General features: G+C 42.3%; 2 protein-coding genes across 2 annotated transcripts; one reads left to right on the top strand and one right to left on the bottom strand.

The window, feature by feature from the left end:
- Positions 1 to 2,982: 2,982 nt before the first annotated feature.
- LOC133898816 (AP2-like ethylene-responsive transcription factor PLT2) lies at positions 2,983 to 5,475 on the top strand. The gene is made up of 8 exons (XM_062339571.1): positions 2,983 to 3,327; positions 3,424 to 3,506; positions 4,204 to 4,212; positions 4,292 to 4,386; positions 4,480 to 4,553; positions 4,622 to 4,672; positions 4,819 to 4,901; positions 5,064 to 5,475. The coding sequence occupies exons 1-8, from the start codon at positions 3,053 to 3,055 to the stop codon at positions 5,243 to 5,245; spliced, it is 852 nt and encodes a 283-aa protein (XP_062195555.1). The 5' UTR covers positions 2,983 to 3,052; the 3' UTR covers positions 5,246 to 5,475.
- A 493-nt stretch (positions 5,476 to 5,968) lies between these two features.
- LOC133898815 (uncharacterized) lies at positions 5,969 to 9,221 on the bottom strand. Its single transcript, XM_062339570.1, has 10 exons — positions 9,001 to 9,221; positions 8,736 to 8,902; positions 8,566 to 8,630; positions 8,383 to 8,423; positions 8,047 to 8,135; positions 7,853 to 7,966; positions 7,618 to 7,695; positions 6,971 to 7,036; positions 6,442 to 6,522; positions 5,969 to 6,344 (listed from the first exon to the last, which is right to left on the bottom strand). Exons 1-10 carry the CDS (start codon positions 9,134 to 9,136, stop codon positions 6,222 to 6,224), a joined length of 960 nt encoding a protein of 319 aa, XP_062195554.1. The 5' UTR covers positions 9,137 to 9,221; the 3' UTR covers positions 5,969 to 6,221.
- Positions 9,222 to 14,431: the final 5,210 nt, after the last annotated feature.

Here is a 14,431-nt window from a genome sequence, read left to right on the forward strand (position 1 = left end):
CGGGTTCCCAATCGCGACTTAATTGTTGCACCGGTTGAATCTATGTGTCGTGTTGTGCTTCTAACCCATCTCTATCACTTTCACTATGCTTATACGACCGATGATGCCCTGAGTTGCCTATTGGTAGATGATGCAATGCTGAGACTAATCTTTATTTATTCCCTAGTGCTATCACCTCTAGAGGAGCTCAGAACAGGATAGCCACTAAGGTAACAAGCAAACATGCTGATCATCATATGCATCGGGCTATTTCCGGCACCTGCAACAGAAGCATCACTCCATGCCAATCACCATATAAGTTAAGCTACCAAAGTGATCAGCAATAGTATAACCAAGAACCATCATCCTCACTTGACTATAGGATAGCAGGAGCCAGGAAGCACCACCATGAATAGTATTTTCTTTTCTTTTTTTTTCTTTTATATTTATTTCATGTATACACATACACATATAAATAGATTTATGTGTGGGTATATATATATATATATATATATATATATATATATATATATATATATATATATATATATATATATATATATATATGCTCATTTGCTTCCAAAATGTCATCGTATAGGTGGCACCTGCCTATCTAGGTTGGAATCGACTCGGTAAAGTTGCTAGTATTTTCTTATAATTAAATTCTAAGAAGAATAATACATGCGCGTACGGATGTGTTAGTGGTCAAAGTGTATACCCGTACTATATAAGATTATACTTTTAATCTTGTTTAGACGAATGTTAGGACACATCTATATAGCTGTGTGTAAACATGAGTATTATATACTTACGTCTGATTGGTACTCTTAAAAAAGGAAAAGGTTGTGTTTCTTGTCTGGTTTGGCAATAGTTGAAGGAGTACATTTTTGAGTTTTTTATTTTTATCATTAATATTTAAATAAATAGATCTTTGATGGTAATATTTACATAAATAGACATCTACCGTCTTCTGAAAATGCTGCAGTATTTTTATAGGGGGGGTAAGGATGGCGACGTGGCACCGGAGGCCTTTACCGCTCTCTGAGAGTGTGGTTAGTCCTTACCGCTCACTCAATAGGTGAGTAGGACCTACCCCGAGCGCCCGCCATGCAGTGCCCCTTATCGCCCTTTGATAGGGCGGTTACCCCATCACTTGGATTTTTTTAGTTTAACTTTTGTATACGTCAATTTGAAAATTAGTGCACATTCATTCGGTGAAAAATGTTAGTTGTGCAAAAAGTGATCAAAATGGTATTGTGGAGTAGTTATTTTTTGAAAATTTTGGATGATGTAAATTTGTCGATATTTGTTTATTTATTTGATGTAAAATTGTATGAGTTTTTTTAGTGACGTAATGTTGGGAAGATACAAAATCTAATTTTTCGAACAATTATAGTTGCAAAGCAATATTAGCATAAAACCCGGCACAAAGGTTATATACGCTGACAAATATTACATGGGGCATGGGGTTTGTCATTGTTGCGTGAATGCACCCTAACCATAAAGACATAATGACAACAAATGTTGACATGCACGGTACGCCTAAAGACTAACCTAATAGCATGCCACTGCTAATCCTAACATGTCTTAGTGAATAAAAATATACCAGGTTACAATAGATACTCTCTACTGAGTGTACCTAGAATATTTGCCATTTCTCAGAGCATCGAGGCCACCCGCCTTAGCTTGACGGGGCCCTCTCTCGCTTCCTTACCCTCTCTGTTTCGTGTGCTTGAGCCACGGTGAGCTCTTCCGCTGTCTTTCTCATGCGTTCCTCCTCCTACCGCTTCAGTCGTAGTCTCTCCTGCTGTTGCTCATACTCCTGAAGTTCGTACGCTTCCCTCCTCCATCGTATGCTCATATCTACCCACCACTTGTAGTCTTTATTTTGCTCCATATCGAGCTATTCCATGAAGTCACAGATAGCTGGAGGAGACTGGACAAATGAAACAAAATATGATATTAGTAAAATAGTGCATGAAATCGTATGGAAAGTGACACATGAATGATCTCTATCGTTATACCAGTGGGTACTCATACGGTCCATATTGAGGCTTATCGTATTGATAGTTAGCACACATGAAGAAGTGTAGACTATAGATGTAGGAGATGTCTTGAGACTCGTGAAGCCTACAAGGGTCGCCACATGAGCACATCGGTGGTTCAACCTCGTGGGGATCAAAATCCCCCAATGTTTCTTGGGTGTACTTGGTGGAGCTAAGGAAGATATTGTAGTTGAGAGAGTTGAGGAATGAGTGGTCTATACATGGATAAGGGTGGAGTTATTTATGGTGGCTGAGGGTTTGTGTATGGACTGAGTGCATAGGCTTGGCTACGAGTTAAAGCATAGGATTTCTTATGAAAGATAGAAAAGTTGTGGTATTGAAGTTAGGCAGAGATTCCCTATGTCATGATAGATGAGTTGTCATTTAATTTATGATTAAAGCTCTGACGTGTGGTCATTTCATGTCTACAGGTTGCGTTAGGATAAGATATTATCATTTTATGGTTAAAACTGAGTCGTGTGGTCACTTCGTATCTAAAGTCAAACTCACGACAGATGTGTTGTCATTTCATATTTAAAGCTATGTTGTGCTTAGATAATACGTTAATACAGTAAATTTATCATCACATTGATTAGACCTAAAATTTACATCTAGTTTGTAACCTAATACGTTAATATAAGACAGAAATCATATAACCATTGAACTGAAATAGTAAAATAGAAATGTATATAAAATAAATAGTCCTAACCGACATTTGCATAGTTATTAATAGATACGTATTGAATATCTATATCATTCCAAGATAAAAAAAAACCAACATGATATGTTTAAAGCCCAAACAAATAGATGCTATCACCTACCTGGGCCGGCCCAAGCATCGGCAGCCGTATGCCATGCCGCTATCACTTGCTTGTCTGGTCGACCCGACTCGAGCCGGGTTTCGTCTGGTCGTGCTCAGCTCAGGTCGCGACACATCAACCCCCCCCCCCCCCCCTAACTCGCTTCCTCCGCTAGGGTTTGTGCCGCGTCGCGAGCACTTGAAGATTCGCGAAACCCAACCCGCGGCTATGGCCACCGTCCAACCCCACTCGCCGGGCCCCACCGCCACTCCTCCTCCGCCGGAGGAGCGGCACGTCGACGCCTCCGGCGAACCCGCCGCCGAGGCCGAGGCCGAGGCGGGCGGCGGGGGCAGCGAGATCGCGGCGCTCGACAAGCAGCTCGCCGTCGGCGGCGGCGGCGAGGAGAAGAAGGCAGGTGGAACTGCCGGCGGTGGGAAGCTGGTGGCGGAGGCCATACGCAAGTACGCCGTGCCGCGGTCGTCGCGGTTCCACGGCGTCACGAGGTATGGGCGCGGCGGCTCCGGCAAAAGGTGCAGCAAACCCTAGGTCATTATGTATGCTTTGGTTTGACTTCGCTGCTTGCTGCTGCTCTGGGGCAGGCTGAAGTGGAGCGGCAAGTACGAGGCGCACCTCTGGGACAACACCAGCCAGGTCGAGGGCCGCAAGCGCAAGGGCAAGCACGGTATGCGCCCGACCAACCCCGGATACCAGCTCTAGCTCACTCGCTAGATGTAAAAGCTTCTGATTGTTTAGGTCGGGTCATTACTGCATCTATGAGATAAGATCAACCCAATGGTTTAACTAGAAAGGCCATGATGCCATGTGCGCACTCGACGGTAATCAGTGTGGCACCAATATGAAACAGCGGGATGAGTTGTTCACTTTACGTTTATTTTCTCTGCAGAATCCAGGAAGTAGCTTGCCAGTAGGTAGAGTACATAACTACCACAAATATTGTTACCATCCTTATCCTGCCCAATGTTTGCAGGATGCCCTAATTGCCTCTTTAATACAGTAACTCATATTCACCAAATCACCTAAGATGGGATATCATGAAAAACCAAGTGCTTGTGGATAGAAAAGCATAACAGAGAAGGTGACTCTGTTAAGACTCTGTTATGCTTTCTATCTGAAATGAACTGTCATCATAATATAAGGTGTAAAAATGTCACCGTAAAAGATAAATGTAAATATGTCATGCTGAAAATGCACAAGGATCAGCTATTACAGCTTGTACCCATGTATGTATGTATTGGATGAAGAGCCATCCTCCCCTAATTGCTCACTTGTCTGTCATTTCCCCTTCTCTTCACTGATCCTTCATTTAATGTTCTGCATGGAATCTGGTTTCGACACTTGGATGCTATTGTGGTCTTCAGTGTACTTAGGTGAGTGGTGCTATTCACGGAAGGAGTTCATTTGGAACATAAAAACAGCTCAAGTTTAACATCTCATTTGGCATCACAGGCAGCTATGTTACTGAAGAGCAGGCTGCCAGGGCACATGATCTGGCAGCCTTGAAATATTGGGGCACAGGTCCAAACACCAAACTGAACTTCAATGTAGGAATTGCCTATTGCTGAGTTCTTACTGATAAACTGAATATCTTGTTCAAGAAGTAAATGACATTAATAGCTTTTACCTTTTCTTATCAGATATCTGATTATGAGAAAGAAAATGAGATTATGAAGACCATGTCTCAAGATGAATTTGTGGCCTACATAAGGAGGTCCGTGATAAATTTGACACCTATATGTTGTGATTTGTTTTTAACTGTTCTGGATTATTATTATATAGGCAAAGCAGTTGCTTCTCAAGAGGAACTTCCTCATATAGGGGTGTAACCAGGTGCTGTTCTCTGCCTTGCTAAAATGAATTAATGATAACCTTGTATCCTTTGAAATGTAGCATTTCCATGATATATTTAACTAAGGAACTCTTAATGGTCTATTGCAAGTTTGCAACTTTCTTTAATCAATCACTTTGACGAACAGGCGAAAGGACGGTAAATGGCAAGCACGAATTGGTAGGATTGGGGAGAGCAGAGACACCAAAGACATTTACCTTGGGACTTTTGGTGAGTAAAGTTTAGTTATTGATCATGTCGACCTTGTGGAACTTCCATGCTTTTTGAATGAGAGAATCACTATGGAATATGAGCTTGTTTGTAAACTTTGTTTAAACTAGAAAGCTATCGATTGATACAATTACCGTTTTTAAGACCAGCCCTCGTTTGCAGAAACTGAAGAAGAGGCAGCAGAAGCTTATGACATAGCAGCAATTGAGCTTCGTGGTCCTCATGCTGTTACCAACTTTGACATTACTAACTACTGTGAAGATGGTTTGAGAAAACTAGATGGCTCATCAGATGTAGCGAAGCTGGAAGGTACATCAGAGGTTATGAAGCTTGCTGAACAATAGATACTAGAATAGCTACATGTAAATTGCTTTCCGTTCCATTTCTTTTTTCATCATTTTGTTATCCTTTGGTTGTTCGTGGTACTTTTTCTTTTTGAGTTTTCTCCGCACCTTGTTGTCAAGTCAGTATTTGCCGGTTCCAAAGATAGGACAATGTTGTGTTTGTACTCTAGCTTAACAAAAGGGGTCTTACTAACCTTTGATGTCACTTGCGGAAGTCAGTGTCGTAGCAAGTTCTGTTCTTTTGAACTCCACTGCGAACTGTTCCGATTTCGGGATGCGATGTTGTTCTTTCCACTGTAGTATAAGGATAAATGTTCATACTTAGAAAATGATGTACGCTGCATATGAATCAAAATAATCTAAAGTTTAGCCCCAGTGTTCTGAATTCTTGGCTTTTGAGATAAAGCTGTGGCAGAGTCGCGTGTCAGCAGAATGGGGTGTTCTTTTTTTTTTAAGAGAAAAGCAGATGCATATTGCAGCCTTAAGGTCCGTTTGTTTGAACTTCTGTTTTTAGCTTTTTAGAAAAGCTATATTTTTGGTTTATCTGAAAAGGTGATTTTAAAAATAGATTGTTAACTTCTATAATAAATTTTAACTTCTCAACATATATCTTCTCAGAAAAACATCTTTTAGCGAGTTTCTCAGCTTTAGTTTATTTTCTTCAGAAGCAGATTTCTGACTTCTTCGGAAGCTACTTCTCTAAAATCCCGTTTATTCTGACTTTTGTCTTAGGCTGCTGTTTCTAATAAAATGGAGGGGGGTAGACACCGTCACAGTTTCACACCATTGTACTGTGAACAATTACATTACATACGACAGAAAAATGCATGCGATTCCTACATAAGCATTCGGCATATGGTTTGGCCGCCATATTTTGCAGGCCATTTAGGTGAGCCATGCAAGCAAAATTAGACCAATGTAGATTGATAATCTAGCACAAGTCTCCTAATCCTTTTCCATTCTGATGATCTTCTCTTTATGATTTTCCATTGTCCTGACGATTGCAGCCAAGGCGGAGCCTCCGTACTTTCATCTTTCCATTCAATGCTAGCGCAAGAACATCATACTCTTCAACATACCATAGCTCTGATACTGTCGCCTGAAATAGTGGTGCCAAATAGGTAAGCGGTGCATGTTAATGTTGCAGCCAAGTTGATTTTGCAATAAAATGTTCGGTAGAAAGGGGCATGTGCAACCTGGAAGCCACGAATCTTCCCATTAACTTGAGCAACCAGCTCATGGAAGAACTTGACATGATCAAAAGATGCTGCACTTTGCTACAAGAGGACACAATAAATGAAATGTCACATGAGATTAACAAAAAAAAATTAAAGACATCATAGCAAACTTTTGGAGATTCAGCGATGTTAACAGCAGCAAAACTTGTTTGCAGAAATGTGTAAGATCATGCTTGAGTGCAACTATGACTGCCTTATCAGGTTTGGGATCCTGTGCTTTAGTGCACTGTGATGCGTAATATAGTTAGCTGAACACAGTACCCTTTCTAAGTTTTTATTTAGTTCATACATTCCACAAATAGTAAAATAAAGAGGAAAAAACATTTTACTAGCCACTGCAATGCCGAACAGAACCTTAATCCCAGTCAGCAGGTTAAATATGTGGTTGTATTGCTCAACAGTTTGAATCTAAACAACACCTGCTGGCGTCCAAAATGGAATCAAATACTGAATTCGTGGAGGAAAGCTTAAGTTCTAAGTGGGCTACCTCTTGTGGGACCTTAGGATGTCCCAGAATTCGTGCAAAGGAGGTGTGAAGCAGAACAGGGTCATACTGTCAAAGGCAAAAATAAGGTTAAGGAACAGATTCATTAAAATGTGCAGAATATCATGTCAATAGCCATCAGTAACCAAAAAATATGTACTACACCACCAGATTGGATCCTGAACACTAAATTTAGCCAGGCACAGGAACCATTTTGTAAGGAAAATGGCATCATCTTTTTCTATACTTCTGTATCTATATCTATACTCTTATAAAATGCACCAGTAGTGACAGAACCAAATAATCTCTACCGTCCACCCGAGTTGATCAAACGGTCACCGTGCAAAGATTCTTCACGTTGCTTCTTTCAAAAATACATTTAAACTCACATTAATTGTCTTATATATCTTGATGTTTAATATTTACCTTCTATACATTCTAAAAATACGTTCACTCTCATTATTTGTCTTCCATAGCTAGACGTGCAATATTTACCTTCTATACATTGCTATACACTGGATTGATTCCAGTGTATGAGAAACACGTGTACAGTTGCTAGTGATGTTTTATTGTAAGATAATGCTACCTCTTGAAAATGGGGATGGAAACATGAGCAACATTTATATCAAATTAGTCTGAGTTGCTCGTACCAGTTGCTTTTGAGGTGCTCGAGGGAGAGCTTCTCTCAGTCTTGAGCGGATTTCAGCAGGATCAGTACCAGATTCAACCTAAAAGGACCAAATCAAATAAACTACAGTTCCATCTGAATACTTGCCAGGAGAGAGGATCACATGCTAAGGATACTTGAATTTAACATCAACAAGAAAACATATTTGTCCAAGAAATCAAATTACAGACAGAACGTTCTGTTTTAAAGATCCAAACCTGCCATAGGCCAAGAAGCACACCAGTTGATGTCAAAACCACTCGATCCAATACAATTTTAAGGGGACAAACAGTCTCGGTGACCTTTTTTACTGCCTCCACTTCGGCTTCAATCTCAACGATATCAGACATAGATATGTCAGTAAAATCTTTTACTCCCATGCTCAAAGAAACCAATCAGAAGGTGTGTTTACCTCATCCTCAGTTGCTACAATGGGCTCCGAGTGATGGGAGGCGTGAAACATACTGAAATGATACATGCTCGTATTTTGGAACCAGACAACTAGCAAAAAAAAAAATTGAACCAAGCCAAGTAATCAACATCTATTGCTTCAACAAAGTTGCAGCTTTATGTTACACTAGGATAAAAAAGATTAACCAAAGCATTCTGGAAAGCAGGCGATTGAAATGAGCATTTGTATTTAGCAACCTTCAGAATATTAAAGGAGCGAATGAGGTGCATAGATTAGGCCACTCAAAATCACCGGATGAAATTCAATTGTTTTGGGGATAACAAAGCAAGATCTTACCTTGATCAAAATAAGGAAGAAATACTTCCTTCACAGCCTTCCTGTAAGCACAAAGCACACTCAATAAAGCACTGTTTTGGCCTGGCTAAAACTTTAATTTATTCTCTCTTGAGGGAAATATCAACTAAATTCCATTTGCATTCCCAGAATGGAATTGGATTCGGGCAAAAGCTCATCACTCACGATATCACAGCGGCGAACTCCGGGTCCAGGTAGAGCACGTTCGCGCGCACCGGCGGGTCGGCGGCCTGAGGAGCGAGAAGCAGCACCAAGCCATATTCAGCGACGCCGTAACAGCCAAGCACACGCGAAAAGTTAACCAGCGGAGCATGGGGAGCGGAGAAAGCTCGCACCTTGAGCCTGGGCACGACGGCGCCGCCGGCGGTGTCGAAGAGGTCCGAGAGCGTGAGCGCCTGCGACGTCTCGCCGCCGCTGAGGAACGCCGCGCCGCGCTCGTCGAGGTCGCGCGCCATCTTCGAGTACAGCTGGGCGCGCCGGGACGGCACCGTGGCGGGACCACCTGCGGCCGGCCAAGAAAAAAAGGCGCAAGATTTCACGACTCAACCGAGACACCGGATGAACAAATTGCGTGGGGGGAGAAAGGTTTAAGAGGATTACGAGGGGAGGTGGGAGGGTAGGAGCCCATGGGCGACCAGCGGAGGAGGAAGAGGAGGAGGGCGGCGGCCGGCAGGAACCAGACGGCGATGGCTGGGGATCTGGGGCGGGCAGAGCAGCTCGGGGGCCTCGTGGCCATGAGACAGGTGGTTGGAAAGGAGCTCGGTGAGTGCGGCGTGCCGTGTGGGCTCTGGTCTCTAGACGTGAGTGCAATTTCGTTTCTCCCACTATCATGGACATTTTCGAGGTCTTTTAGAGCATGAATTAGAAAATATAGGAATTAAGAAAAAAATGTAGGATTGAAATGCCTTATGATATCCTATTCTATGGGATTTTAAAACATAGGAATGTAAGAAGGGTGACATTTGGATGGTTCAGAGGAAATAAAACATAGGAATTTTGGAAGGAACATGTGATAGAGTAGAGAGAGAAAGAGAGAGTGTTGCATTGAACTTCACGTAGGAAAAATAACAAGAGGTTTGAGTTAATGCTTATTTTCCTATGGAATTAGTGTCGTAGGAAATTATTGTCACACCCAGTTTTCAATGAACAAATCAGATATATTTCACATGTATACCAGAATCAAGTTTTCATACATACAGTAATATCATCAGTGATAACATAAACTGTGTCATTAATAACAAAAATATTCCTAACAAAAGGACTCGCAGGTCTAAAAGAAAACACTAATAAATCTTTAAGCGTCAGCAGGACTTACATCCATCCACAGGCGTTGTTCGAGGGAACACCAGCCTATGACATGGTCTTCAGAGTGACGCCTTCCTTTACCTAGAACTCAGCACCATCATCCGGAAGGTCTTTGAAAGCTTCGCCCTCTGAGCAGCATCCAAAATTTGGGAGAAGGCAAGCGTGAGTACACAAAGTACTCAGCAAGTGAGGAAAAAATATGACATGCAGGCTTTATGACAAGGAAAAGCTTGACTCAGAAAAACTGCATCTACGCCCAACTAAACAAGGACTCAAAAGACTTAGCAACCTAATTACTGGGTTATAACTCCAACAATAAAGAAACATAACTCATCGGATTCCATCCGACTACCAGACTCATCAGATATCACATATCCGGCTACCGACTCATCGGGAGTTTCACCACCCAACTACCCAAAACCCACCATATAAGATCCCCACTAATTATGAAGAAGTCCAAGCCCGCTCTTAACCATGAGCACAGCTGATCGATCAGTTTTATTACTCTGCAGAGTTTGCACACTTTACCACAAGTTGTGATTCCTGTTTTGCTTTACACTTCCGGAGTGTAGAGCTGGGGTCTCACTACAAGGCCGTTACAAAACGCTTTCAAATCTATATACACTCACTAAGGCTTCACTGCTAACAGGGATTTCATCCACTGCAGAGGTCCCCTCTTGTACCATTTAACCGTCCACTGGTGCGTATAGAACATGAAGGGTAACTAATTATTTGGTCAGGCCGTACCCATATAGGCCTTGTGGTTGTGTTGTTATGCCGAGTAACAGGCTTCACAAATTGGTCCTTAGGATCCCACACAGGAGCAAACACAACCCTGTTGTGCAGCTCCACCTCAAACTAGCCATCCAGTTGGGATCCCTATTTCATGTTACTACAAGATTACCATACCCAATTTCTTGTTACATAAATATTAGTCCATATTGATATTTACTCCAATCCTGACAGCACTAGCATAGCTACCCATTTTATTTCCCATGACCCTTCAAAGGCTACAAGAAAATATCATATAAATTCTAGTAAAACCGTAACCGTGGGATTTCATATTAAACAAGCATGCACTTAGGGAAAATAAAACTACAATATCCTACAAAGGTGTCAAAGTGGTCAAGAACACTTGCCTTCGAATGCAGGTTGCTCAAAGTCTTCGAATGCCTGGTCTTGTAAGCTGACACACTGCTCGTCTCCTAAAGCAATTGCGCACAAGGGAAAGCAAACAAACACAATAGCTAAGTACAGCACACAAAACAGAGGCAAATCACTCTAAAAAGGGTACTAATGGACAGTACACGCTGCTACGATCTCGTGAGCGCAAAAATCACCTAAATCGGAGCTCGTATGAAAAAGTTATAATAGTTTTACTATGCAGGAGCTTTTTTGAAAGATTATAAGGACTAAATTGTAAAACAGAAGGCTTTAGGGACCTATATGTAAAATTCAAGGACCTATTTGTGATTATCCAAAAGTTCAGGGACCTAAAAGCATAAAACATAACTAACCAGGGGTATATTTATGAAAACAGAAAAGTTTAGGGGCCTAAATATTAAATTACCTATTTTTTGGGAATAAAGGAATTATTTTTGTACTGGAAATCTATTTATTGCGTCAGCAGGCTGACTGGGCTCAGTGGGCTGACGTGGCTGACACGTGAGCGACACGTGGTACTGACGTGGACTACATAATCCAACTGGGATATGAGGCAACGTGGCGGCTTCCTATTGGTTCGCGAAGGGGTATGGGGTATTCTAATCGTGGCCATTCATCTACGATCGGTCGGTCGAGGGCGGTTGGGGAGGGTCGGTGGCCGACGACGATTGAAGGACAGCGGCGCCGCCTCGGATTTCGTCGGAGCATCGCCGGCGACACGCTAAAACAAGCTATAGGCTACCAACGGCTACGGAAAAAGGTGCAATCGAACGGGAAGAGGACGGGGGTTCTCATCGAGGGCTTATCGACGACCGGAGAGGTCTCGGCGGCAGTCAGCGACGGAGAGAGGCGACGGCGAAGGTCTTAGCTCGACGGGGTCTCGTCTACGGCGACGGAGGGGCGAATCCGACGGCCGGGGAAGCTTCCTGGGGAGCACGTGGTGCCGGAGAGAGGGTTAAATCGCTGCGGGGAGCTTCGGTCAGAGCTATCGACGGCGAGGTGGTAGTGGGTCTTACCGGTGTTCGGCGAAATGGCGACTCCGGCGGTGGGGAGGTGTTGTCAAGCGATGAAATGGACTCCTCGAGCTTCGGCGAAGCTGGCGACGGCCTCAAATGCGAAGGGGAAGCTCGGGTGCGGCGGATGGCGCTCGACGAGCTCGGTGGCGGTAGCAATGGCGCTCGGGGTTTCGGCGAGATGGAGAGATGGGGCGGCGATGCTCTGCAGGGGTGGCTTTATAGGCGAGGAGGAGCGCATGCCGTTGCGGGGTCGTGGGCGCGAGGGGCGGAGACGTGCCGGCGAATTCGTGCGGCGTGCGCATGGCAGTTGCGGGCATGGGCACGCGGGCGAGGAAGATGCTGATAGGCAGGGCTCGCTCGTTAGCGAGACAGAGAGGGAGGGAGGTGGGCTGGGCTGCGCTGAATAATCGGGTTGGGCCGGAAGCTGTGCCGCGGCTGAGGAACTGGGCTGGGCCGCAAAATTTCAAACGGAAGTCACAATTATTCTATAGGAATTTTCCAAGCTCAATCATTTGTTCCAAACATGCTTCATAGGGAAAAAAATCCTTAGGGTTGAAATCCTTAAAAAAAAATCTTTGAAAATCCTTCAATCCAAAGAGGACCTCAGATGTTCTTGTTTTGTCACTGAATTTTCCTTTTTGCAACTTCTCATTTTCACCAGTAATATGTTTATCCCAATCAAATTTTGGCCACTATAGTCTATATAATGTTTTTGCGAGAGATTCCATGTAAATTTGTAGGCAAATTTGTGTGCAGATGTCCTCAGTGTTTTTAACTAGATGTTATAAAGAAACAACTATAGTTGTTGCACAGTGAAATGTTATTGTGTGAATGTGTCGCTGCAATTTGACTCGGTCCTAGAATCCTATAGCAACACTTTTAGTTAGCGGTCATTGGTGTGCAGTGAAGCATGATTGTGTGAACGTCTCGTTGTGACCGAGATTTAAGTCATCTGACACTACAGTCCCTTGCCCACTTACGTCATTGCTCTAAACATATAAGCATAGTGTGGCCACTTCAAGGTACTGATGGCTTAAAGTATTTGGTTATATGCATTTCAAATGATTCACTTATTTTTATTTGAAGGAGTAACTTCTTTTGCAATTATAGTTTTTTTCCTTCACACGGTATTTTTTCATTAAGAATAGTGATATCTTTTCTAAAGTGGCTAGTAAACTATAGGTGCTTTTACCTACCAGTGATCCTTAAAAATGTTCCAAATGGTGAGTGTTCTTCCCGCATACATTCCCTTGAGGGCTACCCTATTCCCATAACTTTGGATAGATGTGATGACTTCTAAAAATCGACTCCCCAAGCTAAACTGAAATGAATTCAATCTTCGATCTCCATAGATTCAGCTTTGAACTTACATGCATAAGAAAATACAATTGCAAATAAATTTGAACTAAAAAACTTAGATATAGAATCGTTCGATCTTGAATAAAATGAAACTTTGAGGTACTAAATTTAACTTTGAACTCACATAAAGTTAAGGGATGAAGTGGTGGAGCATGTGGCTATGGAGGAAAGAAGGTGAATGATTGAGCTGGGATAGGTATTGCTCATGTAGGAAGGAATGAAGCTAGGGAGATAGGATGGATATCTTAATGAGGAACAAACATGAGTATCACTGTAATTAGATAGAGAGCCAATGACAAAGTGAAGCGAAGCAAAACAACATTTCTAGGAAGGAAAGGACTCTTCACCTCGACGGACTAGTTCGGCTTTGTTAGCTTGTGAGTCTCAGTGAGCCACTAAGGTATAGTCGATCAGGCGCTCATTATAGAATTTTCCAATGCACGCCTCATTATAGACCTGAAGTGAATAATTTTGTGTTCATAAGTGAAGACACGAAAATGTATTCTTTCTATTGCAGATTTGTTCTTATCATTCTTCAAAATCTATGTTGTTTGTGCATGCGATGTGGGTCTGTGGGCCATTTTAGTGTGAAATAAAAAATAACTTGGTGATTTGACTTTTTCATGCAATGATATTAGATTTTGATTTCCTTTATGACTTTGCATTGGACTTTTCTATCTTTACTAGAGATTACCGTCCCGTGTGTGTAAGGCAATCTCCTTTGTGCACACATGTTGCAGTGGGTGCATGTGTCCTTCAACTATTGGGCGTGTCCACATCCTTCAAATGTTGATCTTAAAAAAAAGACTCACTGCCCGTAGTGGAGATGCTATATATAATTCTTAGGATGGAATGTCTGTCACTACTACACACTTTAGTGATGTCGTTTATAAAATATGTACAAATTAATAAAATGTTCTCCTTAGGGATGGCTTTGCCTAGTTAAGCTTGTATCTCTCATTTACACTTGGCATTTGTCATCTCTCGTGCTTCTGCCTTATTTTATGTGTTGTTGGCTAATACAATCTCAATTGCTAAAACCACTTGAGTTTTTACACACTCTTGGTCAAAACTAAACATTGAACTATTTGCAATTTTATTTCTCATAACTTTATATTTCTGTTCCATAGTATTTTCATATCTCTACCAAAATCATTTTGTGCACCGTGAAGTGGTGATGCTTGATC

Source organism: Phragmites australis, chromosome 18, assembly GCF_958298935.1.
Source record: "Phragmites australis chromosome 18, lpPhrAust1.1, whole genome shotgun sequence".
Taxonomy (NCBI): Eukaryota; Viridiplantae; Streptophyta; class Magnoliopsida; order Poales; family Poaceae; genus Phragmites; species Phragmites australis.

What these genes read in the sequence shown, in the direction of transcription:
- LOC133898816 (XM_062339571.1), top strand. Translation starts at nt 3,053, where the DNA reads ATGGCCACCGTCCAACCCCACTCGCCGGGCCCCACCGCCACTCCTCCT. An exon ending in TTTGTGGCCTACATAAGGAG is followed by an intron (nt 4,554 to 4,621) that starts GTCCGTGATAAA and finishes ATTATTATATAG; the next exon opens with GCAAAGCAGTTGCTTCTCAA. An exon ending in TCATATAGGGGTGTAACCAG is followed by an intron (nt 4,673 to 4,818) that starts GTGCTGTTCTCT and finishes TTTGACGAACAG; the next exon opens with GCGAAAGGACGGTAAATGGC.
- LOC133898815 (XM_062339570.1), bottom strand. Translation starts at nt 9,136, where the DNA reads ATGGCCACGAGGCCCCCGAGCTGCTCTGCCCGCCCCAGATCCCCAGCC. An exon ending in GAGTTCGCCGCTGTGATATC is followed by an intron (nt 8,424 to 8,565) that starts GTGAGTGATGAG and finishes TTGTGCTTACAG; the next exon opens with GAAGGCTGTGAAGGAAGTAT. An exon ending in GAGCACCTCAAAAGCAACTG is followed by an intron (nt 7,037 to 7,617) that starts GTACGAGCAACT and finishes TGCCTTTGACAG; the next exon opens with TATGACCCTGTTCTGCTTCA.